This window comes from Macrobrachium nipponense, chromosome 24 (genome assembly GCF_015104395.2).
Source record: "Macrobrachium nipponense isolate FS-2020 chromosome 24, ASM1510439v2, whole genome shotgun sequence".
Taxonomy (NCBI): Eukaryota; Metazoa; Arthropoda; class Malacostraca; order Decapoda; family Palaemonidae; genus Macrobrachium; species Macrobrachium nipponense.
The window spans coordinates 19,208,475-19,233,656 of NC_061091.1; the positions used below are offsets into that span (position 1 = coordinate 19,208,475).

The window sequence follows — 25,182 nt, forward strand, 5'->3', positions numbered from 1 at the left end:
TGTTATTTAATTTAGCTGTACAGTAGACACCCGTTTTCCGCAGGGATGGGTACCAGAACCCCCCCCCAAAATGGCTAAAATCCACAAATACTTAAAACCCCTCTATAAATCCTTAGAACTGCCTATTTTGAGAGTAAAAAAATAAAACAATAAATAATAAAAAACTGTAAAATGTTTATACCTTTGTATTTTAATAGTTTAATCACAAAAAGTGCATTTAATCATGAAAATATGTATATAATGTTTATTTTCATGATATGTTATTGTTATAATACAATTAAGTTTGTTCATACTTACTGGCAGATATATATATAGCTGTATTTCTGACGTCCGACAGAATTTCAAAATTCGCGGACACGTAGTGGGGCGGCCAGGTGGTAGTAACCCATTCCCCGTACCGAAGTTCTAGGGCGGCGGATATCAGGAACCATTCCCATTTTCTATTCATATTTATTCATGGCCCTTGTCTCCTGAGGGGAGGTAGGGTGGGCACTCTAAGTATATATATCGCCAGGTAAAGTATGAACAAACTTAATTGTATTATAACAATAACATTTTTGTTCATGAAACTTACCTGACAGATATATATAGCTGAATCACACCTTCGGATGGTGGTAGGACAGACTAGGATTTTTTAGGAAATTTAAAATAAAATAAAAGATTATCTTATTGGTTCCTTACCTGATAGCAAAGTAGACTATGGTTGATTACTGTCACCAAAAGCCTGCTTATGCTTTATCAGAGTTGCCAGCCAGGTGTTTGACCTGTAGTGCTGGTGCTCTCTGGATGCTCTGTCAACGGGGGCGTGACCACAATGTGACAAGACCATCTAGGAAAACATATGGCAGTAACACAGCAACCGACCACCACCTGACCAACTAACCCGCAAAAAACCCCTGATATTACCACTATGGAATGGGAGATTTTCACAGAAGATCTCACCATCAACCACAAAACACAAAAAACTAACCTAACTAAGCTAAGGGATAGGGAGAGAGCTACCTTCACCCCCAAAACTGTGTCTGCCGAAATGTAAGGTCCCAAAGAACTACAGTTCTCGTAAATCGTCCTCACATCCCGGAGGTAATGTGAGGCGAATACGGAATTGCTCCTCCAGAAGGTGCTATCAAGAATATCTCTGATAGACATGTTCCTTTGGAAGGCAAGAGAGGTAGCTACGGCTCTGACCTCGTGAGCTTTCACTTTAAAGAGGCTCTATCAGTCTTCTGGCAAGATGAATGAGCCTCTTTAATGACGTCCCTCAAGAAGAAAGCAACAGCATTCTTCGACAATGGTAAATCCGGTCTCTTCACCGAGCACCAGAGATTACCTTGAGGGACCTCTTATCTCTCTAGTCCTATTCACATAGAACTTGAGAGCCCTGACAGGGCACAGGGCTCTCTCTGGTTCTTGACCCACGAGACTCGATATTCCTTTGATATCGAAGCTCTTTGGCCAAGGATTAGACGGGTTCTCGTTCTTAGCCAAGAAAGAAGGGTTCAACGAGCAGACAGCGCTGTCTCCCTTGAAACCCACTAGGCTACTGAACGCTTGGATTTCACTAACTCTCTTCGCCGTCGCCAGAGAAGTTAGGAAAAGCGTTTTCCTCGTTAAGTCCCTTAGAGAAGCGTTCATGGAGAGGCTCAAAGGGATAAGCATCAGATGTGTTTCAATAACCACATCTAAATTCCATGAGGGCGGTCTTGCTTGTGGAATTTTGGTAGTTTCAAACGACCTTAAGAGATCGTGCAGATCCTTATTGTCGGAAAGGTCCAATCCTCTGTGGACGAAAAACGGCAGACAACATACTCCTATAACCTTTGATTGTAGGAACTGCCAATTTTTGCACATTTCTTAGATGGAGAAAGAAATCTGCTATCTGATTCACAGAGGTCGTGGAAGAGGAAATTCCTTCCATTCTTGCACCATGCCCATGAAGGAAGACCACTTAGACTGGTAGAACAGCTCTTGAAGAGGCTCTTCGAGCATTAGCGATTGCTCTCGCAGCTGCCTTTGAAAAGCCTCTCGCTCTGGCCAGCTTTTCGATAGTCTGAACGCAGTCAGGGCCAGAGCGGAGAGGTTTTGGTGAACACCTTTTGAAGTGAGGCTGTCTGAGTAGATCTCTCCTCCAGGGCAACGTTCTTGGGAAGTCCACAAGAACGTCATGACCTCTGTGAACCACTCTCTTGCTGGCCACATTGGAGCAATCAGAGTCAACCTTGTCCCTTCTGACGCTGCGAACTTTCTCATTACGTCCCCCATGATCTTGAATGGGGGAAAGGGCGTAAAGATCCAGGTCTGTCCATTTCCAGCAAGCGTCACTGCAATTGCCCCCGGGTCCATAACCGGGGAGCAATACAGAGGAAGTCTCTCGTCCTCGATGTAGCGAACAGGTCTACTAGAGGACGTCCCCACAATTTCCATAACTTTTGACAGACTTCCTGGTGCAAGGTCCATTCTGTTGGCAGCAGCTGATTCCGGCGGCTGAGAAGGTCCGCCCTGACATTCTGAACCCCTGCCCACGAATCTTGTCAGGATCTTATGATGTGCCTTGCGTCTGGCCCATAGTAGAACTTCCTTCGCCAGGAGAAAAAGGGATCTGGAGCGAGTCCCTCCCTGATTCTTTAGATAACGCAAGGGCTGTGGTACTGTCCGAGTTGACTTGAACAACCTTGCTTGACAGTTTCTCTTCGAAGAACTGCAGCGACAGGAATATCGCTGCCAGTTCCTTTACATTGATGTGCCAGCTACCTGTTCCCCTCTCCAGGAGCCTGACACTTCTTCCCCCCCTAGTGTTGCTCCCCAACCCGGAAGTGGAAGAAGCGTCTGAGAACAACACTAGGTCAGGGGCTTCAGAAGATTTAAGGAGAGGCCCTCTCGTAACTTCTGAGGGTCAGCCACCATCTTAAGTGAACTCTTACATCGTTGGAGATCCTTAGGATCGCATTTAGGTCCCCTTTCGACTTCCATTCTTCCGCAAGGAAGAATTGAAGAGGCCTGAGGTGCAGTCTTCCCAGCGAGACAAACTTTTCTAGTGAGGAAATGGTGCCCAGCAGACTCATCCACTCCCTCACCGAACAAGCTTCTCTCTCTAGGAAGGCTGCGACTTTCTCTAACCCCAGTCGCTGACGTTCCTGGGATGGAAACGCCCGAAAAGCCACTGAATCCATCTGAATCCCCAGATACACGATGGACTGTGTCGGGGTCAGATGGGACTTTTCGGTGTTGACCAACAGACCCAGAGACTTTGCTAGGGCTAGCGTAAACTGAAGGTCTTTCAGACACTTCCTGCCTTCGACGACGCTCTGATCAGCCAATCGTCGAGGTAGAGGGAGATCCTGATTCCTGACGAATGGAGCCACTTCGCTACATTCCTCATAATCATTGTGAAAACCATTGGGGCCGTGCTGAGACCAAAACAAAGGGCTCTGAAACTGCCAAACCCTGTTGTCCAAGACGAATCTCAGGTACTTCCTTGACAGAGGGTGGACTGGGACGTGGAAGTATGCGTCCTGCAGGTCTAGAGACACCATCCAGTCGCCAGGTCCTCAATGCTCCCAGCACCGACTGAGGCGTCTCCATTCTGAACTTTATCTTTTCTACAAAAAGATTTAGCCTGCTCACATCCAGGACCGGGCGCCAACCTGATGACTGCTTTGGCACAAGGAAAATCCTGTTGTAGAAGCCCGGTGACTCTAGGTCCAGGACTTGTTCCACCGCTCTTTTTTCGACCATCTGGTCTAAGAGATCGAAAAGAACCCTTTTCTTCTCTCCCTGATAAGATGGAGAGAGGTCTCTGGGAGTCGAAGTCAAAGGAGGAGGATGAAGAAAAGGGATCTTGTACCCCCGTTCTACTATCTTGAGGGTCCAAGTGGGTCCAGCTCCTCTCTGCCTCCAAGACTCCGCAAAGAATTCCAGTCTGGCCCCGACTGGTGTCTGAAGGACGAGATCTTCACTTGCTGGTTTTCGGTTTGAATGAAGCTCTTCCTCTTGAAAAACCTCCTCTGCCCTGGGGAGCTGCTCTCGAGGGGGGTGCCCCGCGAAAGGGTTTGACTTTCTTCGGGGGTTTGCTGAAAGTTGACGTGGAAGGAACCGCTGGACGTCTTGAAGATTGAACCAAGAGGTCCTGGGTCGCCTTCGTTCTTTGCAAACTCTGTGCAAGATCCTTTACCATAGCCTGGGGGAAGAGATGGTCCGAAAGAGGCGCAAAGAGCAAATCCGCTTTCTCTGTAGCTGGAGATACCGCCTTAGCCGTAAAATTGCACAGCAACGCTCTTTTCTTTAGGAAAGCAGTTCCAAAATTCGAAACTAGCTCCTCCGAACCATCCCTGACGGCCTTGTCCATACATGACAACACGCTGGACAGCTCCCCCAGACTGAGAGAATCAGGACTTCTAGACTGACGGTCCAAAACTCCCAGACACCAGTCTAGGAAATTAAAAACATTAAGGGTACGAAGAAGACCCTTCAAGTGGTGGTCAGTCTCAACTGGAGTCCAGGTCACCTTAGCCGACGCTAAGGAAGACCTCCTCTGGGCGTCCACCAAACTGGAGAAGTCACCCAACGCGGACGAAGGGACCTTTATCCCGACATCCTCCTTGGTCTCATAATACCAAACTCCTCCTTTCCCTGCGAGTCTAGAGGGTGGATGGGCGAAAGTGGTCTTGCCCTGATCCTTCCTCTGGACATAAGTCTTGGAGTTTCTTTAAAACGCCCTCTTGGTCGACGAGACGTTTCATTTCGACGAATTCCGGGTCTTTACGGTCTTGGACGACGAAAGTTGTGAGGGAGGAGACCTAGGTGCTGTAGGCTGGAACTTGTCTCCGAATGCTGAACGCAACAGCCTAACAAGAACCTTGTAGTCCGAGACAGCTGAAGCTACCGCTGTTCTTCCTCTACGAACTCCCCGGACTACTATGCTCCCCTTCCTCCCTAAGAGGAACTGGAGAACGCCTATCAGGAGAGGGAGTAAGTCCCTTAGGCTCAATCCTGAATAAAGACTTCCGTTTGGTTGGAGGTATCCCTTACAGGTAGTCGGAAGCGAGCCGTACGTTGTTCTTTATTGCACGGACATCTTCCGAAAGAGAAGCATCCTTAGAAGTCAAGTCAACTGTTTTAACCGAAGCTCCCCTTCGAAAGGAAGAGCGAGCTTCCTGAAGAGCAGCGCCAAAAGCCGTCCTGCTTAGAAGAGCGAGCGTCCTGCTTTGTAGGCTCCAAAGCGTCCTGCTTCGCTCGAAAAGCGTCCTGCTTCACACGGCGAGCGTCCTGCTGAGCGTCCTCAAAAGCGTCCTGTCTATGGACCAGAAGCGTCCTGCTTCGCACGACCGAGCGTCCTGCCGAGCGTCCTTTAAAGAGTCTTGAAGAGAGCTCAAAGCGTCCTGTCTAGCACGCCGAGCGTCCTGCCGAGCGTCCTCAAACCGCTGCTTGCCGAGAGCGCAAAGCGTCCTGCTTCGCCACGCCGAGCGTCCTGACGAGCGTCCTCTCCTGAGCGAGTAAAAGATCTGCTAGGAGAGCGAGAACGTTGACGATCCGGAGGCGGAGAGAGAGACGAGCGAGCTGAGAGAGAATGAGGCCGCTTCGTCCTCTTGACGGGCAGCCGAACGTCCTTCCTACGCCTAGACTCGACTGCTGCTGGGCAAGTCCTCTGAGCCATCAGCGACGTAATCTGGTCCTGAAGGGACACAAGGATATCCTTCGTAGGTGACGAAGGAGCAAAAGAAGGGGCAGGACTGAGACTGCGAGAAGGCGAGGGGCGAGGGGACGCCTCCTTCCTTCTAGCAGGTACAGCTATCTGCCTCTCAGGTGAACACGCCTGTGCGTGGAAACTAACGTCCTCATCGGTAGAACGCCTTCCTCTCTTCTGGGGAGGAAAGGCGTCATAAGCGTCCTCTTACGGAAAGAGGAGACATAGGACGTGAAGCGTCCTCAAAGCGAAAAGTCCTTTTCAACGGACGCGAGTCTCTCCGAGCGCTCCACCCCTTGCGCGGGGAGGACGCTTCGGAGGACGAAAAGCAATCTTTCAGGATACGCGCTCGTGCGCGCTCCTTGGCAGCCTGGGATTTAGCAACAAGGCCTGCCGAAGGGACGCCAGATCGGTGGGGAGCCCCCGCCCCCGTAACCCTCCGCGGCTTTCGACATACCCACTCCCTGAGTCCTGGGAGTCCGATAGAGGTCTAGGCCTAGAGGCATTATGGGGCCGATCTGACGCCCCCTCCACAACACTAGGGGCACTGACACAAACTTTCACTGGGCCGGTTTCTAGGGCCAACACTTTAGATTCGAGAGCACGAATAGACTCTAGAATCAGAGAAAGGGTGTTACCTTCTCCAGACACAGCACTGGGGCCCGAAGGCACAACAAGCACAGGATTAGGTTGGGCAAAATTCACCTGGTGTTAGAGGAGGAGAAATGTTACTATCCTTACCTTTAGTAGAGCTGCCCTTAGAGGAAGACCTCCTGACTCTATCGCGCTCTAATTTACGCCGATAGGTCTCATACATCCTCCATTTATCATCATCCAAATCCTTACATTCATTGCACCGATCATCAGCCACGCAAACATGCCCCCTGCAATCCATACAAACTGTGTGAGGATCAACTGAAGGTTTAAGAAGCCTCACCTTACATTCACTCCTCACACACACTCTGTAACTTCCCGAACTTGATCCAGACATACTGAATCTAGAAAAGCCAATCCAAAATCAAAAACCAATCCACTATTCCGCGTGCCAATCCAACAATCCAGAAGTCGATACCAAAAGTCAATCCAGATAATATTATGCGAGATAATGAAAAAATCTAGACGGAGGTACTGTAAACAGATGTTTGCAGCACCGGCGACAGAAAAAATATGAATAGAAAATGGGAATGGTTCCTGATATCCGCCGCCCAGCGGCGGGAATGGGTACTACCACCTGGCCGCCCCACTACGTGTGCCGCGAATTTTGAAATTCTGTCGGACGTCAGAAATACAGCTATATATATATCTGTCAGGTAAGTTTCATGAACAAAATAAATTTTTTAACATGCTCACCTGGTAGTTATATATATAGCTGACGTCAGGGACGTCAGCTATATATATAACTACCAGGTGAGTTCGATGTTTGAAAAAGTATAGTAATTTGGGAATATTTCTCAGTGGAAAAATACCAAGAATAGGCAAATTTTCAGTGAATAGTAATGGGCATATGTATACGGTCCATAGAAAAATCCGCAAATAGGCGAGTCCGCGAATCATGAGTCTGTGAATACAAGGGTTGGCTGCACATTGTATAATTATATCAACAGAAAAACTTGAGTTTCATGGGAGCTTTTTTATATTTTCATATGCCTTTTGGTTGTTTCTGGTCGTAAAATATAATTCTCAGTATGTTTTTAATACATTTCACACAACTGCACAGCAATACAAGCTTCACTTCTGATTAGCACCTCCTTAAAAGTAAGTTACTTAATATGTTTATCATTTTTTACTGGTTACTATATTTATTATATAGCAGAGTACTGAGAACAAACTGAATAGGAAGCATTCTTATTTAAAAGTAAAACTTGGCCCCTCTACATCTTTTAATGCAACCTCCATAGCACATTACTGGCAAAAGCCATTACTAAATCCACACAATGATAATAAACAGACAACCTGTGTCACACTGAGATACTTACCAATAAATTGTTGCCACATTAGCACCTCGTCTGAGTTCATTCAGTTGCTGCCCATTTGCTGTATCAAAAATTCTAATCAAAGTTCCCTTTTCTGAGGCTGTAGCTAACTTTGTCCCAGGAAGATTAAGAGCTGAAAATCATACGTTAATTAGCAAAATTATCACATCTAACTGACAAAAAAGATTTATACTAACCAGACTACATGATCATGGACATTATTTTGAAAGGACTCTATAGCTACTCCACTGACCAAACCAAATCAGTATAGTGCTGTAACACAAACTGGTAATAAATAATGACAGGTTTCATACCTACAATTAGCAGTCAAATTACCTATCATTTTAATCAACTCATCAAATTACAGAGCGATACAGTATGCTTTATGAAAGTCAAAACCTAACCATATATATTTGATACCTATACAACTAAGAGGGGAGTCATGTGCCATGATGTCAAGAGGAGATTTTTCTGTATCAGCAAGGTCAATGATGAGCACGTGACCAGCACGAGGGCCAGGAAAAGCCAGTAGAGAGTTGTTGCTATTAGGGCAGAGTACACACAAGCCTGGAAAAAAAAAAAACTGTATTACTATAGTACTTATGATGTTATAGCACGGGAGATTATTAATAGAAAAAAAATTTACTTTTATCCTGTTTTTCATAGGATATGGCTAAAAACAATCAAAACAGCAGAATATAAAAATCTTGTGTTTCATACATACAAACAGTCCATTTACATCGCTTTATACTGTACTTCACTCTGAAGTGGGTGACCATTCACATAAAATTGCTAAAAATATGGCGACTCCTCTACGCTAGGTGTTGAAGGAAGGCTATCTCCTCCAAAGGACAAATACTCGGTAAAACTAAGAATCACTTGGTTATGTGAAAAGGGTATCAGTTATATGTAGTATTTGCTTCTGAGCATTGTAGCTCTCTCCTCCATGAATTATTTCTATCAAGAACTTTCACTTTCATACAGTGATCTCTCCATCAAAAACTCAAAAGCAGTACAGAGGTTGCCGAAGTCTTTCCTAGAATAAAACTAAAAAATAATTTTTCTGTCACTGGCCAATTAAAAACTGGACCCCATGTTGGCTTGGGTTCAGTTATGATATAACTTTGTACATAACAGAATCATTTTCACATTTCCTAATCCAAAAATCCCATTTTACCATTGTTATTACTAACGAGGCACTTCCAAGAAAAATTTTATTTTCATAAGAAAATTAAGTTTCATATATCCATACTTACTACGTAATTACACAGCTATAGTTTTACCTCCCACAACAGCTTTAATTAAAAAAATTGTGGTAGTGCTTCGATTGTCTAGTGTATATATGGTAAGTACAGTAATACCCCGAACTTACAAGAGGTTAGGTTCTAGACCACCTTGTGCAAGGGGAATTTTCCTGTAAGTTTGGCACTGTCTCTAAAAATGCTCATAAATGCTTACTTCTACAGTTTAAACACTAAATATGACCCTAATTGAGCTCCATAAGTATTAAGCTAATTTTTGAATAAAATTAAAGTTACTATAATTTCATTTAAAAGTTAGCTTATTACATTACCCTTGAAAAAAATAAATAAATGGTTGGTAAAACTAAAGGAGTGTATGAAGATTACACACGTACAACAGAGAGAGAGAGAGAGAGAGAGAGAGAGAGAGAGAGAGAGAGAGAGAGAGAGAGAGAGAGAGAGAGAGAGAGAGAGAGAGAATTATTATTTTTATTATTATTCAATGTAATTCAATTTAAACAAAATCTTGAAAGCTTATAAATCCCATACAGAATTAAACAAACACTTCTGCAGGGCTTCTCAAGTATTTGAAAATGTTGCATTTGCTTTTGCATCTGTGAAATACTTTTGTATGATAAATAGTTAGGTTCCAATGAAAGTTCACACTATTGTAAATTCGCGCCACTCAAATAGCATAAGGCTGAGGTATTATTGTAGTATATGAAACTTAACTGTATTATGAATACTATATCGTTTTCATATAAATAACTTACCAAGTAATTACACAGCTGAATCCCACATTGAATGGAGGTGGGATATATGGACATATTCTACTCCAAAATATTAAAGAATGATAATGACTTTGAAACAGAAAAAGTTGCTAGCATTGAAACAATGCTTGTCATTTCCTTATCTGGTAAGAGAGCTACTGGAGGTGAAAACTGCTTCTGGTTTGTAGTCATCTGAACCTGTAGTGGCATGGCGACTGAGCCGTGGGGCGCCTCTACTCAAGTAGGAACTTTGCAGCGAAGGATATGACTGATGGCTACCAAAGCATAAGAAGTGCCCTTGCCCTTGGCACAGTACCAACGTAAAAAAAACAACAACCAGACAACACTCACCTACACTGAAAAAACCACAATCCATCCACTGAAACTGGTGGGTACTTCAGGTACATTGTAACCCCCAGGCTCCCCAAAACTCGACATCTTACTTCAAGGTGAAGAGAAGTAGGGGAAATTCCTATGCTTCCTCACCCAATACCGTGCCAATCACAGATAATGGTCCCGGTACTGCAATTACAAACACTGTTTTTCAAATAGTGAGATGCGAAGATCGATCTGCACTTCCAGTAGGTTGACTGCAGAATGTAAGTAAGGAACATATTGTGTCTGAAAGTTAATGAGGTAGAGACTATCCTGACTTTAAGAGCTTTCACTTAAAAATAGACAGAATGTCCACCTAACCCTGAGAGTTCACCTCGGAAATTAAGTCCTTCTGGAAGAAGGACAATACTTCCTTAGTCAGAGGGCAAGAAGAGTTTTTCACATAATACCAGAGGTTAATGGGTGGCCCTCTGATTTTCATGGTTCTGTTCAGGACAAAGGACTCACTCTTATTCCTCACAGCCAAGGATATCTGTTAAGTTCCTAATAAGGCGCAAACAGGTACAGTGCTTGGATGAGTCTTCGTTCTTGGCTAAAAATCCCAGGGAAAGGATTAAACTGTGTTTCTTAGTGAATATCTTCCCTTATCAGTGGCTTGGATCTCACTAATACATGTAGCAAGAGCCAAGGCCACAAGGAAGAGAGTCTTACAGGAAAGGTTTCTCAGAAAAGAGCAATGCAGGGTTTCAAAAGAGGGACTTGTCAGCCATCAACCACTTCAACACTACGTACCTGTTCCAAGAGACCAGATCTTCCTGTCTTGCTTGTACTTGACATTATAGATGTCCTAAGATTAAGAAGGAAATCCACAATTAGGTCACAGATATCTCAGAAGAACAGAGATGTGTCTGAAACACTTGGAAAAGTTCCCACTTAGCCTGGTAGACGCTGATAGAAGATTTACGTCTCATCTTGCAATGGTCATAACAGATCAAATGACTAGTATCACTTGATTTTGATCTGTCCATAGTAGGTCTCTCGCTGTTGACAGCAGATCCTGAGTAGACTCCTCTTAGAAGTCCGAAGCAATTTTCTTCAAAGTACCCTGCGGTTGCAGGAGAAGGGGGTCCAAAGACGAAAAGAAAAGGGTCAACTTCAGTATCTGTGTAACCTCTTTAGTTATAAAGGAGCACCATAATTCCCTGTTCTTCAATACTCCCAAGGAGAAAAGAGCTGCAAGCTCAACACGGTACTAGATCCATCTATGATAGCCTTGTCTGCTCCAAACAGTACTCCTAGCCAGTCCGAGGCAATGTCATTCTTTAACTCCTTGAAATTCTAATTTTCCTTGTTAGAAGCTTCGACTATGCAGTCAAAGAGACTGAGGATCTAAAACACTTACACTAAACAACCGAAGCGCTACTGTGATTTTTTAAATTAAAGATGCCGCATGAGTTGACACTACAATATAGCTATGTAAGTACTTGGTACCAAACAGTTTTAAAATACCAAATTTGTAACTAATTTGTATTTTTCATAACTAACAAACCTGAGGTCTTAACATTAGGATTAACTAGCGCCAAGCTGGAAACCGGTAGAATTAAAATTACACTTGTGAGATCCAGGGACTAATGGCATCTATACCAGGTCACGGGGCATGTATACCCAGAATGCCCACGGCTACCTGTGACCCACCAGTTATATTTCTAACCCAGTTTAGACTGCTAGAGGGGTGGTTCGAGGTGGGCCTTTAACTGTTAAGACCTCAGGTTTGTTAGTTATGAAAAATACAAATTAGTTACAATTTGGTATTTGTTCATACACGAAACAAACCTTCGGTCTTAACATTAGGATAGACTTACTATTGGAGGGAGGTAAGTCTCTAAAACTGACTGGGAGTTTGCCACCTTATCCATTTCAGAATATATAGGGAAATTCTAAGAGAATGGACAATGAACCTAGGACCAAAGATATAAGCGGATCTATTGGTTTCCTCCCACTGGGTGTAGATACCATTCTACTGTTTACTCTTGTCCCTTGCAACTGGATCCACCTTCACCCCTCTTTTCCCTATTATCCAGAGGGGTGTGTTGCTACTGAAAAGTATATCATCAGCTAAGATAGCTTCACAGTATGGCTGACCATCGTTACCTGCATCTAGTCCGTTCCAAGCACATGATGGTACTCTCCTTCATATTGCCCGTAGTTAAAGGAGTAGGAAGAAAGTAGTAAAGAAAAAAAGACCAGTCATCCCATTCATTCTACTTTCATACCTTCATCTTAGACTAGACGCCAGGGGCACTGGATGAACTATATCACTTGTTGGGCCGCCACCACTGGACCCAAGGAAAAGGTGTCCAAGGATCTCATTGGGCAAAACATCTTTCAAATAAAATGAGGTGAAAGTTGTTTGGCGTTTCCACACACCAGCTTTCAGAATTTTTATCCACAGACATGTTCTTCTTAAATGCCAGGGAAGCACTCACACCCCTGATGTCATAAGCTCTAGCTCCCACCTGGCTATCTGACCTTCTGTCTTCTGCCGTATAAGCATCTCTGATCGTCTCCCTTAGCCAAAACGATATTGTATTCTTGGACACTTCCTTCTTGTTCCGTCCTGTACTTACGAACAACCCTCTGGCACCCCGGCCTAGGTGCCTTGTTCTCTTTAAGTACTCCCTTAGTGCCCTGACGGGGCACAGGAGCATCTCAGCTTTGTCGTTGTCTACAAAGTCTGCCAAGGGAGGTATGGTAAAGGAGTCGAATCTGCCGTCTACTATTGTTGGATTTTGGGTCTTGGCCACGAATTCTGGGACAAACTCAAATACCATTGATCTCCAACCTCTCGAGTGCATTATGAGATATGAGAGGCCATGTAGCTCCCCCACCCTTTTGGTTGAAGCCAGGGCAATAAGAAGACTGTATTCAGGGTCAGGCTCCTATCCGTGGACTGCCTTAGTGGTTCGTAGGGGGGTTTTGTCAGACTACTCAGTACCTTGGTCAGATCCCAATCTGGGGCTTTTAGCTCCTTTGGTGGGCATGACTGTTCAAAGCTCCTCATCAGCATGGCCCAACTCCATGAAGACGATATGTCCACTCCTTTCATTCGTAAGACTGAGGCTAGAGCCACCCTGTACCCCTTCACTGCAGATACAGACATATGTTTTTCTGTTCTGAGATATATCAGAAAGTCTGCTAACTGCTGAATAGTGGTACCGAGTGGAGACACGTTCCCTCTACGACACCAATCACAGTATGCTGACCACTTTCCTTGGTATACTGTCGCAGATGATTTTCTGATATTACCTGCCATCTGATTTGCTGCTTTCTGCGAAAAACCCTCGCGCTCGGAAGAGATACTTGACAGTCTCCACCCGTGAAGCGATAGGGACTTGACCGACTGGTGGTACCTCTCCACGTGAGGCTGACACAGAAGGTTGCTCCATGGAGGTAACTCTCTTGGCACATCTACTAGGAGTTCCAGTAGGTCTGGAAACCACTCTGCTTTCGGCCATAACGGGCTACTAGGGTCATCTTGAGGTTCTGAGACCGCATTACCCTGTTCAGGGACTGACGATTAGACAAAATGGAGGAAATGCGTACACGTCCAGATTGTCCCAGGGGTGTTGTAGCGCATCTTCTGCTACTGCCTCTGCGTCCGGGACTACTGAACAATACACTTCCAACTTTTTGTTGTACCTGGTTGCGAATAGGTCTATGATCGGTCCTTCCCACAACATGAGCATCCTGTCCACTACCTGTTGGTGTAGGGACCACTCCGTTCCCAGAATCTGATCCCTGCGGCTCAACTTGTCGGCCACTATGTTTCTTTTTCCCGGAATATACCTGGCCTTGATGTCTACCAGGTTCTCTATAGCCCACTGGTGAAGTTGAACTGTCATCACATGTAACTGCCGAGAAACTAGGCCTCCTTGCTTGTTTATATAAGCTACTACTGTGGTGTTGTCTGACATCAATACCACTGAGTGTCCCTTTACTCTCTCCCTGAATTCCTGTAGAGCCAGAAAAGCTGCTTTCAACTCCAGCACGTTTATATGGAGTTCTCTGTCCTTGCAACTCCATTTTGCTGACACCATCAACTCCTCCATATGGGCTCCCCAGCCTTCTAGTGACGCATCCGAGAACAGCAAGAGGTCTGGGGAGGATTGTTGAAGGGGGACACCCACTGCCAGATTGTCGTTGTTTACCCACCACAGCAAGTCTTTCCTCACTTCTGCCGACAAGGGAATTTGCTCGTACGGGTGATCTACTGTTGGTGACCAAAACTCCTTCATCCTCCATTTTAGGTGGACCGCAAGGTGTAGCCTTCCTGTTTTGGTACTAGCTTCTCCAGGGAGGTTAGGATTCCCAGCACCACCTGCCACTGCCTTGCTGGCTGTGTCTGCTTTCCCAGAAAGGCATTCACCACTTGTTTGCATTTCTCTACTCTTTGGTCTGTTGGGAATACTTTGGCTTGTGTTTGTGTCTATCACCATTCCCAGATATTCCAAACGTTGACTTGGATCCAACTACGACTTCTGCTGATTCACCACAATACCTAGGCTGTGACAAAGCTGCAGGAGGGCCGCCCTGTCCCTGAGTAATTTCTCCCCTGGACTTTGCTATCACCAGCCAATCGTCCAGATATCTTATTAGCCTGATCCCCTGAGCATGCGCCACGCCCACACGAGGGTGAACACTCTTGTAAAAACTTGAGGAGACGTTGTCAATCCGAAGCACAGGACCTTGAATTCGAAAGCTTTCCCTGCAAGACTGAAGCGGAGAAATTTCCTTGAAGACTGATGGACTGGTATCTGAAAGTATGCGTCCTTTAGATCGACTTTCAGCATAAAGTCTCCGATTCTGACTGCTTGTAGAACCGTTTTCGGAGTTTCCATCTTGAAAAACTGGTTTTCCTTATAAACAGATTCAGCGTTGACAGGTCTATTACTGTCCTCCACTCCCCGTTGGCTTTGGGTACCAGGAAAATCCTGCTGTAGAAGCCTTTTGTCGGACTGCATACTTGTTGCACAGCTCCTTTTTCCATCATCTTCTTCACTTCGTCCTGCAGAATAGTGGCCTTCTGAGATTTGTGGGCATAAGTGACGTGGGGTAATGGTGATCTGTCAGGGGTCGGGGTTATACCTCGAACGGGATCAAATACCCGATCCTGAGAACATCCACCACCCACTGCTCTGCCCCTAGTTCCTGCCACACCTTCCAGTGATTTGCCAGGCAACCTCCCACTGGTGTGGCCGAGTGATGGGAGGCGCCCATCCTATCTTCTTGAGCCTCTCCCTCTTCCCCTATTGCCCCTTCCTCTGTTGTTTCTATTGTGAAAGGGCCAATGAGTTATCCTCTTTGGGGAAGAGGGTCTTGTGACTCTATTAGGGATGCTATGTCTCACTGTCTTCTTTTGAGACATCTGCTGTTGTCTTCCCTCCAAAGGAGTAGTTTGACTGTTAGACATTTTCCTAACTGCCTGTTGCACCAACCTATCGTTAGTATCCATCCTTCTTCTATCTATCGCCTCTTCCAGTATGACCTCTGGCAACAGCAGTTGCGATTCCAAGATATCCCCATTCCTCATTGCTAACAGGGAATCCAAATCCACATTGCGGCTTAGTCTAGCCAATGCTGCATCTCTCCTCATTAGCAGGATATTTGCCCAAACATTGGCACTTACGTTTGTCAGGTACGCATCGCCTTGGAACCTGACTGTAGTAATCTAATGAACAATGGTTCATCCACTACTTTCCTTGTTGCTTCCGAGGATGCAATTTCGCCACTGCTGTTGACCAAAGGTCTAACCAAGAAGCAGCCTGAAAGACAGAAGAAGCTGTTGCTTCTAACGTAGCGCCTCTTGGTACGTCATCGAAGGGCACTCCATTTTAACCTGATCCAAGGTTAATCCAGGCCTTAACCTTACAACATTAGGGTTCATTTGTCTAGACAGCAAAGGGACCTTCGGTGTCGTATATATTTCCTTTGCTTTATCATTGGAGGGGGAATAAATTTAAATGATCTATTAGATCTTAAGGATTATCCCTCCCTGCAATCTTTGCATTTACGTGTTGCAAGACCGATTCCGCATGACTCGAACAAGGCAATTCATACGACACCTTTGTATCCCTCTTTAGTCCAAATGCCAAGTCAATTCCCGGAGGAAGCATACTGGCCGGTGTTTCTGTCTTCTCCGAAAGGATATTGAATTGACGAATCAAATCAATCACCATCTGCATACGAGGCCAGAAACTCTTGGTTTTCTCCTTCCTCCGGCTCTAGTGTACCATTCTCCGTCACAAGGGATGTTGTCTCGCCTCTATCTTCTGACAGACGGCCCGGAATTCCACGGCCGCCTGCCCCTACGGCCGCGGTCTCTTTGATCTTTGCTGGCCGCTGTTGGCTCGATCCCGGATAGTCAGCAGGGGAACGAGAACGTCTCACTCTTTCTCTGCTCACGGATCTAGAGCGAGAATCTCTTCTAGATCTCCAAGATGAAGGCTCCCTTAAGACAGAGATAAGTTCATCTCTATTAGTATTGGCATCGTTTTCGAGCGTCGGCGAGCCCGGCCTCGACCTTCTATCCAGACGGACACTGCCTTCCACGAACGTATCCGCCGAGGTTGCCAACTCTCTATTTTTTGTACTTTTAATAGGAGCCTTATCGTCCTTCGTACGTATTTTTTGAACGGCCTTACGGGCGAAACTGGGAACCTGCATTCCATCCTCTGCTGCACCTTTCGCCGCCAACGTCGATTTTACCGAGGTATCGCAGTTTTTGCGATCCGAACTGGCAACTCCGCCTCGGCCGCTAGCTCAACCAGGTCCGTCACCTCTCTCGCTTGTTCGGATTCTTGCGAACGGCTTCGTCTGCCAACCTTGTGCTTAATAGCCACTGACTTTCCGACCTTCTTGCTGACTTGGAAATGACAGTCTTGGTCCGAAGATGAGGAAGAATTGATTCTTCTCCTCTTAGCCCGAGGATCCGCCAGGAACTCCCGAATCCTCCTCCAACGCTTGACTGGCGCTCGCCGTGACGTTATCGGACTTAGCGATGACGCCGAACTGGAGGAAGAAGCGAAGAAGGCGAATCACACTTTTTTCTTTTTGTCTCTCTTATTCATTCTCTTCTCTATATCCTGTAATTTCTGCATTACAGTTTGCATTGACGGGCCAGAAGGCGTATTAGCGTCTGGGTGCAGCGAAAAAGGGCGAGAATCGGTCTGTGACGTCATCACGCCTGCCATATCGGAGTGTGACGTATGTTGTGACGTCATCCCTCTCGTAGGGAGAGACTGAGAGGTTTCTGCTGGCAACCGCACGTTTGCTGCCAAACACCTCCCACGTTCTGCATCGGTGTAAATACTGAGTGGGATGGTGAAGCCGCGGCATTAATTCCCATAAATTGCAAGCCCGGGGGATGAGGAACATTCAGCGCTGCCGGACCCTGCTGGAACCGTGACGTCATATAATGCGCAAGCAGACCATCCAAGGTTGGTACGCCTGGTAGGCCTAGCGCTGACCACGTACCATGTAACCTATGCGCTTGAGTAGCAGGAGCCTGGAACAAAGATGGCGGATCTCCCCCTCTACTTGCTGGGAACAAAGGAGAGTGCAAATTATTCATAAAATTACCCAAGGCCCCTCCTGACGTTTCCGATACAGAACCGCTAGGAGAAACCAAAGGGGTATGAGACAAATCAAAAGCAGGTGGAGAAACATATGGAGCAGCCTGGTTTATTACCGATACAAAAGAAGCCGGTAAGGTTTGGTCATCCAAAGATGGCGTCACCCCCTTCCTTTTGTATTGGCTTTTCCCATAGAACTTCTTCCACTGTTCCACCGACCAACCGCGACAAACAGAACACGGATTAGTACCACCGTACATAAGTTTTCCCTGCACCTACTACACGTTGGATGAGGATCCGTCGACACCGAAGTTAGGAAACCTAGAACATGGAAAGCCACTGACTCCTGGGCATTTCCTTTGTCTCCTCTTCTAAATGGTAGACGATCCCGATGTTGAGGCAAAATTCTCCATCATACCACGTATACACTCTTACCACACACTGTTCACACTTGGAGAAAGAAAAGGAATGAAAAAAAAAAAAAATGAAATGGATAAAGAACGGGCAAACTGAAAAACCGGCTTTAAATGAGATAGACAGTAACACGTCTTATCTTAAAGGCGGTAGGAAAATAACTGGTGGGTCACAGGTAGCCGTGGGCATTCTGGGTATACATGCCCCCCGTGACCTGGTATAGATGCCATTAGTTCCCTGGATCTCACAAGTGTAATTTTAATTTTCTTCTACCGGTTTCCAGCTTGGCGCTAGATGACAAATTTTTAATTAATTTGTATTTTTTATAGTTGACATACCTGCGGTCTTAACATTAGATTACATCTTCTGGTGTCAGCTGGGAACTGGTAAAAAACAACAAAAAATATTTAAGCAAGGAATTGGTGGCATCTGGCATCCGTTATGGGAATGAAGGAGGAAGCAGCCAGCAACCCAATCTCAACCCCATGACATAATAGTTTTCTTCCAGCCCAGGGTTAACTGCAAGAGGGGTGGCTAGAGGCGGGCAGTAAATGTTAAGACTGCAGTTGGTTTGTTAGCTATGATAAATACAAATTAATTTAACATTCATTTCTTCATGTGATTTGTTCATATGTTTTGTTTGTTTTGTTTTTATGGTGTTTTTACGTTGCATGGAACCAGTGGTTATTCAGCTACAGGATTTGTTCATATGCAGAACAAACTTGGGTCTTAACATTAGGATAGACTCACTTTTGGTGGGAGGTAACAGAATCCTGAACTGACTGGAGGTTCAGCACACCTGCACACTTCCTGGATAAGAGAATTCAAAGAAAGGAGACCTACTTAAGCCTCTAAACTGGCAGATATATGGGTATGCAACAATCAGACTACTGGGCTAAAATACAATGCAGAGATTCACAGCATAAGGAGAAAGTTAGAACTATATCTGTTCAGATAACATACTAAGGTAGCTACCTATACGTGTTTGTTATTATTCCTCTCTTCCCTTGCTAGAGACAGGAAGGGTTTGCTACTGAAAGGTATATTCATGTACAATATAAAATACTCACCTCTATCCAGCCAGTTACAGTGTATGATGGATCCATCTTCTTATCACCCATAAGTAGAGAAGAAAGGGAAAAAGAGGGAAAGAGGAGACCAGCCATCTCAATCAATCTCTTTCACACCATCATCTTAGGCAAGATACAAACTATCGTGCTAGGGGGACTGGATGAGCTACAAAACTTGAGCAGCCACCACCAGACCAAAGGAAAAAGGGTCCAAGGACCTGTGGGCAGCATTCCTCAGGTAGAAGGAAATGAAAGTGGTTTGGCAAAACCAAGAACCAGCATTCAAAATCCTATGAACAGATCAGTTCTTGAATGTCAAGGATGAACTTAGTCCTCTAATGTCATGTGTTCTTGCATGCACAGTACTGGCAATAGAAACTGATGATGAGGAATAGGCATGCTTAACCATTTCACAGCCAAAATGAAATGGCATTCTTTGACACTTCTTTCTTAACCCGGCCTGTGCTTACAAAAAGTCTTTGGTGCCCCAGTCTGAGGTGTCAAGTCCATTTTAGATAACTATACAGTGCTCGGATGGAACAAAGGAGTAATTCATCTAATCATTGCCACCAAAATCTCCAAAGGAAGGGATGGAGGGATGGAAAAGGAGGCAAATCTGTCATCATGAACTGCATAGCTTTGAGTCTTAGCAAACAAATTCTGGGACCACAAATTCGAAGGCTACCAATCCCCTACCCACTTTCTTCAATAGAGCCAAAGCTAAAGGGAAAACTGTCTTGAAGGTCAAGTCCCTGCCCAATGACTGATGCAGTGGTTTGTATGGGGCTTGAGTGAGACTACTTAGCCCCAATCAGATCCCAGGTAGGAGGTCTAAGTTCTCTTAAGAGTACAAGGCTGCTCAAAACTTTTGAGCAGCATAAGAGACTTCCCAAGAACTACATAATCCCAAAGCGGCCCTATAGCCCTTAATGGGCAAGAAACCAAGATGTTTTTTTTTTCCGTTCGGAAGATCAAGAAATCAGCTATCTGCTAAATAGAAGTTCAAAGTGGAGAGAAACCCTGTCGACGACATCAATCACAGTAGACAGCCCATATTCCCTAGTACACAGCTGAAGAAGATTTTCCAAGGTAATCAGATATCTGTGTCACTGCTCTGCAAGAAAACCCTCTCGCTTGCAGGAGATGCTGGATAATCACCAGCCATGAAGAGACAGGGATCCTACCAATTAATGGTCTCTCTCTACATGAGGTTGACAGTGGAGATTGTGCTAAGGGGTTATTTCTCTCAGGACCTCTTGAGAGCAGTGATAGCAGATCCCAAAACCAATCTGTTTGAGGACACAAAGGAGCTAATAGGGTTATCCTGAGATCCTGAGAAATCATCACAGTGTTCCTCCCGTATTCGCAAATAGTTGAAACTCCTATATAAAAACCTTAAAACTGTCTGTTTTGTTAGTTAAAACTTTAACAAAAAACTAAAAATGTTTACACCTGTTTTTTTTAGTTTTATCAAAAAGTGCATTTTATGATGAAACTGATAAAAAAAACATGAAAATGTGGATATTTCTCATAGAAAAATACCACAAATAAGTGAACTTCCCACAAATAATGGGGGTATATGTTTTAGAGAGAAATCCACGATACATGAGTGGATACATCTTCTATAGAAAATACCACAAATAAGTGAACTTCCCACAAAATGGGGGGATATGTTTTAGAGGAAATCCACGAATAATGAGTCCGCGAAATCCAGAGGGTTCACTGTACACTGTTCAGGACATTGACCAGATTCAGGAGGGCAGGCAAAAGTGGAGAAAAACGTAAACGTCCAGGTTGTCCCAAGGATGGTGAAGGGCGTCCTCTGCCATTGCAGAGATGTGGAATTACTAAACAATAGATCTCATGCTTCCTGTGAAGAGGTCTTTCACTAGTCTCCTCCACAGATGAAAATGCCTGTCCACTATCTCCTGATGCAGAGATCATTCCATCCCTAGAACCTGTCCCCGACAACTAAGCTTGTCAGCCACTACATTCCTCTTGCCTGGTATGTACCTGGCCAATGAGGTCCACTGAGTTGTTGATGGCCCACTGATGTAATTGGTCTGTTATCAAGTGAAGTTGGAGTGCACTAGCCCAACTGTTTGTTCACAAAAGCTACCACTGTAGTGTTGTCCAACAACAGAACAACAGAGGTCTAGACAGGAGGAGACCAAGAACGACAATCAGGACAAAGGTTATAAGCATTTGATCTGCACATAGTACTACACATTGAATGGGGATCAGTTTCAAAGGAAGCAAGAAAATGCAAACAAGCATAGTTGCCTATACTGGGACATTTCCTCTGAGGTTCACAAGAACTTTCAGCAGGGTTTTGTTTTTAGGATTGGCATTTATCAAAATCCAAAACACAAGCAAAAAAACACACACCAAATATCACTATACACAAAAGCACTAAGAAATGAACACAAAGGGAAAATCCAGCTTTAGGGAGGAGAGCACAAGAAATGTCCTCTCCTGAAGGCGGTGGAAGAAAACTAATACGTCAGAGTTGGGATTGGGTCACTAGCCACTTCCTCCCTCATTCCTGTGATGGATACCAGATGCCACCAATTCCTTGCATAAACAATCTTTATTGATTTTTAACAGCTTCCAGCTGGCACCAGATTTATCCTAATGCTACAACCCAGGTTTTTTTAAGCATATGAACAAGTAACATTTACCATCCATTATTATTACTCAATGGAGGATGGAGCTACTTCCAAAATACTTGATGGCACATAGCAAAGTCTTAAAATCATTCAAAACCCAATCCAAAAATATGTAAAAAAAAAAAAAAAAAAAAAAAAACAAAAAAAAAAAAAAAAAAAAAAAAAAAAAATTACTTCTAACTCTAAACCTGGCTGATTCTGAAAATTTACCCTACTACTCCAACACTTCGGCAATAGTTCTTTCCATGGCACTTTTTTTTTTTTAAACTAATTTTGCACCAATATAAGTGAAACACCACAAACTATTCACTTGTCCAACTAGAACTACTTTTACAAACTTTTACTTTTCTGCACTTCAAAGTTTGCATGGACTTGGCACCTTTCAAAGTCTGGTATGTCTGTGGTACATCTGGTTACTATACAGAAGCAGACTCATTCTGATTTCCCTATAGCAGAACTTTAGTATGAAGTATCAGTCAACTTTTTGATGAAGACACTACACTCTCCACTTTCCTCAAGTGTATGTACATGCATGTTTTGTACCACTCAAGGTTATTCATACACAATGCACATCAAATCTACTCTATCAACAACTAAGGCCTCTATTTGGTGTGTTTAATGTTTAAATTCTCACAATTCTAAGCTCTGAGAGCCAAAGACAAAGTTGAAATTCACAAAAAACCTTAAACAAGAAATCCACAACGAACTTTAAGTCACTTCAAATAAACAAATGAAGCTATAGCAAAATAATATAAGGAACTGAGCATAGAAATATAAAAGATAACCAGCTTGAAAAGAAAGTCAAACTGAAGGTCTGAATGAAAAACATAATTATTAATAGAAATAAAAACTCATAGAAAACAAAAAGTGAAGGAAAAGATACTAAACTCACAGTAACTCTTACAAGGAAGGTGACAACAGCTGGTTCTTATCAATAAACTGTTAAAAACCCACAACTATGAATAAACACAAAATCATAACACATAAAATTATTCACCTATGAAATGAATGAAAATAATTAATTTAAAATAATGGAAATATAGTGATGACAGCACAAGAGAAAATGCCCCTGGGAATTCAAGGTTAGAACGACAATGTCTGCATCTGCCCTCTCAGTAAGAGCCAGTCAGTCTTGAGTGGGATAAATTAGTGTGATTGGGTATTTCTTGACCTAAGAAAATAAGACAAGACAACACATGATTAATGGAGGTCCTGACGAAACAAATCAAAACTGTGCTTGGAATTAAGACTGCTACCTTTATGAAATCTACTGACCACATTAGACAAAGTTAAGCTTCCATAATGTAAAGCCCAATTACATCAAACTCACCTTTGGGGTTATTTGCTGTATCAAAAACATGAAGCTGCTGTGGATTTGACGTAAATGTGTACACCTTTATCATCGTATCAAGGATAACAACGATACGGTCCCTTCGTAACCTCACTCCACGCACATCTGACGCAAACTCTAATTCAATCACATGCTTCTTTTTAAGGTCATCCCACACCATAACTGTAAAAGTCATTATCAAAACAAAAATTTTAACTAACATGAAAATGCATATTACCTGAGAGGTTAAAACATATCAAAGTAATAACATTAAAATTTTCATAAGTTTGCATATACTATTTGCCTATCGCTTGCTTTGGATGATTTTCCTAAGCAAGGAATACAGCTATTATTTACAGCCAAAAAAAACCTGGGATACTTGAATGAAAATACAAGGTAGAGTAATATTAGTGTAGGGTATAAGAGAGGAGAGAGAGAGAGAGAGATAGAGAGGAGAAGAGAGAGAGAAGAGAATTGAGATGATGAGAGAAGATTGACGAGAGAGAGAGAGAGAGAGAGAGAGAGAGAACGTGTTTTATCAGGCTGGCGACAATTAAAAAAATAAATTAAAAAAATGGCAGTTTACCTGCTTTACAATAATAAAGCTCTTGATTTAACAACTAGTTGACCTGTTAGCGGAAGCCTGACACTTCCGGCAACAACAACAGCCCAACCAAGAGAAGTGTTTGTTGTGCTAGTGGCAATTAAAATAATGCATTTAGCTGCTCTGCGATAAAGCTCCGAAATATGTATGTATTGCTGAAAGACAAACCTGATTGTCTGTGGCTATCAAAGCACTTAGCATAAAGAAAAATTTCCTACAAACAAGAAGTAAATTTCCTTGTGGACTACAAACAAATCCAAAAAATATAAACATTATGCACAAATCAAAAACATTACAATCATCTGACCACAGTATGAGTTTGGTTTAATCTCTAATTAACCAATACGTTAAATGTAATGTCGCATGAACGATTATTGGAAAACCCCAGCAACAGTTTTGCGTTCACTACCTTTGTTTCAAAAGAGAGAGAGAGACCAAAAGAGAAACCTACATAACAGCCTTTAATTATATTTTAATATAAATAAAAACTCATTCTTCTTTAGCTAACCTCTCCAAATAAATCATAATATATCTGAGACTACTTTGAAGTGTATGATTTATGGACTACGTAACACTAGGGATACAAAACAGAGCGAACTAAATAGTATAGCTACTGCTGTATCCCAATTGCGACCCAATACAGTAGGTACACTTAGATCAGGAATAAAGGTTATCAATTTATGAAACACTTACCTTTGTTGGTGGGATACTTTGGATGCGTGCCTCCACCTACAAGAGCTAGGTAATTGCATCGGAAGAGCATTTCAACATAACCAATTCCTCCATCTGAGAAATCTTGTCTTTCTTTTTCTTTCAGTGGATCACAGTTATACACTCTGAAACCAGTGTCCATTCCACAGGCAAAACACCCTGTAATAAGACTTTCATGAAAATTTTTGTAGGTACACTTCACATAGATACAGTGGCTAGGTTAATGCCATAAGATCATTTCCCAACAACTTGTTTTATTTGCACTAGAGATTTTTGGAATGCAAACAAAAGTTTGAAATATTTCGTAGTTTTCTTTTATATAAACAAATAATATTCTCATAATAAAATTAAGTTTCATATACTATATCCTTACCAAGCAATTACACAGCTAACGATTAAAAATCTGCAGTAGCGATTCTACTGTTTTGTGTAGGTGACAAGCCACACCAATTATCTAGGAACACTAGAAACAACCTGGCTAATAAGTTCACTTTATTTGTGCCCTTATGTCCATATGAGGTTAGGGGAGGATGGCGGGCTCAAATTCTGTTCGTAATTACTTGGTAAGTATATATGAAACAATCTTATAATGAAAAATGACAATTTTTATAATAAAATATTTTCATTTATGTATAGTACTATAGTCAGATATGGTGCATACATAAATGCTCATACACATAATACATAAATTAAATATGATATTGTTATTGTACAATAAAGTTTCATACATACTTACCTGGCAGATATATA

The 25,182-nt window shown here is 43.4% G+C and overlaps 1 protein-coding gene across 1 annotated transcript; it reads right to left on the minus strand.

The window, feature by feature from the left end:
- Positions 1-7,640: 7,640 nt before the first annotated feature.
- Positions 7,641-24,615, minus strand: LOC135203781 (WD repeat domain phosphoinositide-interacting protein 3-like). Its single transcript, XM_064233757.1, has 4 exons — positions 24,415-24,615; positions 23,118-23,300; positions 8,077-8,223; positions 7,641-7,789 (listed from the first exon to the last, which is right to left on the minus strand). The coding sequence occupies exons 1-4, from the start codon at positions 24,572-24,574 to the stop codon at positions 7,656-7,658; spliced, it is 624 nt and encodes a 207-aa protein (XP_064089827.1). The 5' UTR covers positions 24,575-24,615; the 3' UTR covers positions 7,641-7,655.
- Positions 24,616-25,182: the final 567 nt, after the last annotated feature.

Coding starts and splice junctions, on each gene's coding strand:
- LOC135203781 (XM_064233757.1), bottom strand. CDS start 24,574: ATGGACACTGGTTTCAGAGTGTATAACTGTGATCCACTGAAAGAAAAA. Junction 23,301..24,414: donor AAAGTATCCCACCAACAAAG/GTAAGTGTTTCA, acceptor TGACTTTTACAG/TTATGGTGTGGGATGACCTT. Junction 7,790..8,076: donor CTCCCCTCTTAGTTGTATAG/GTATCAAATATA, acceptor TATGATTTTCAG/CTCTTAATCTTCCTGGGACA.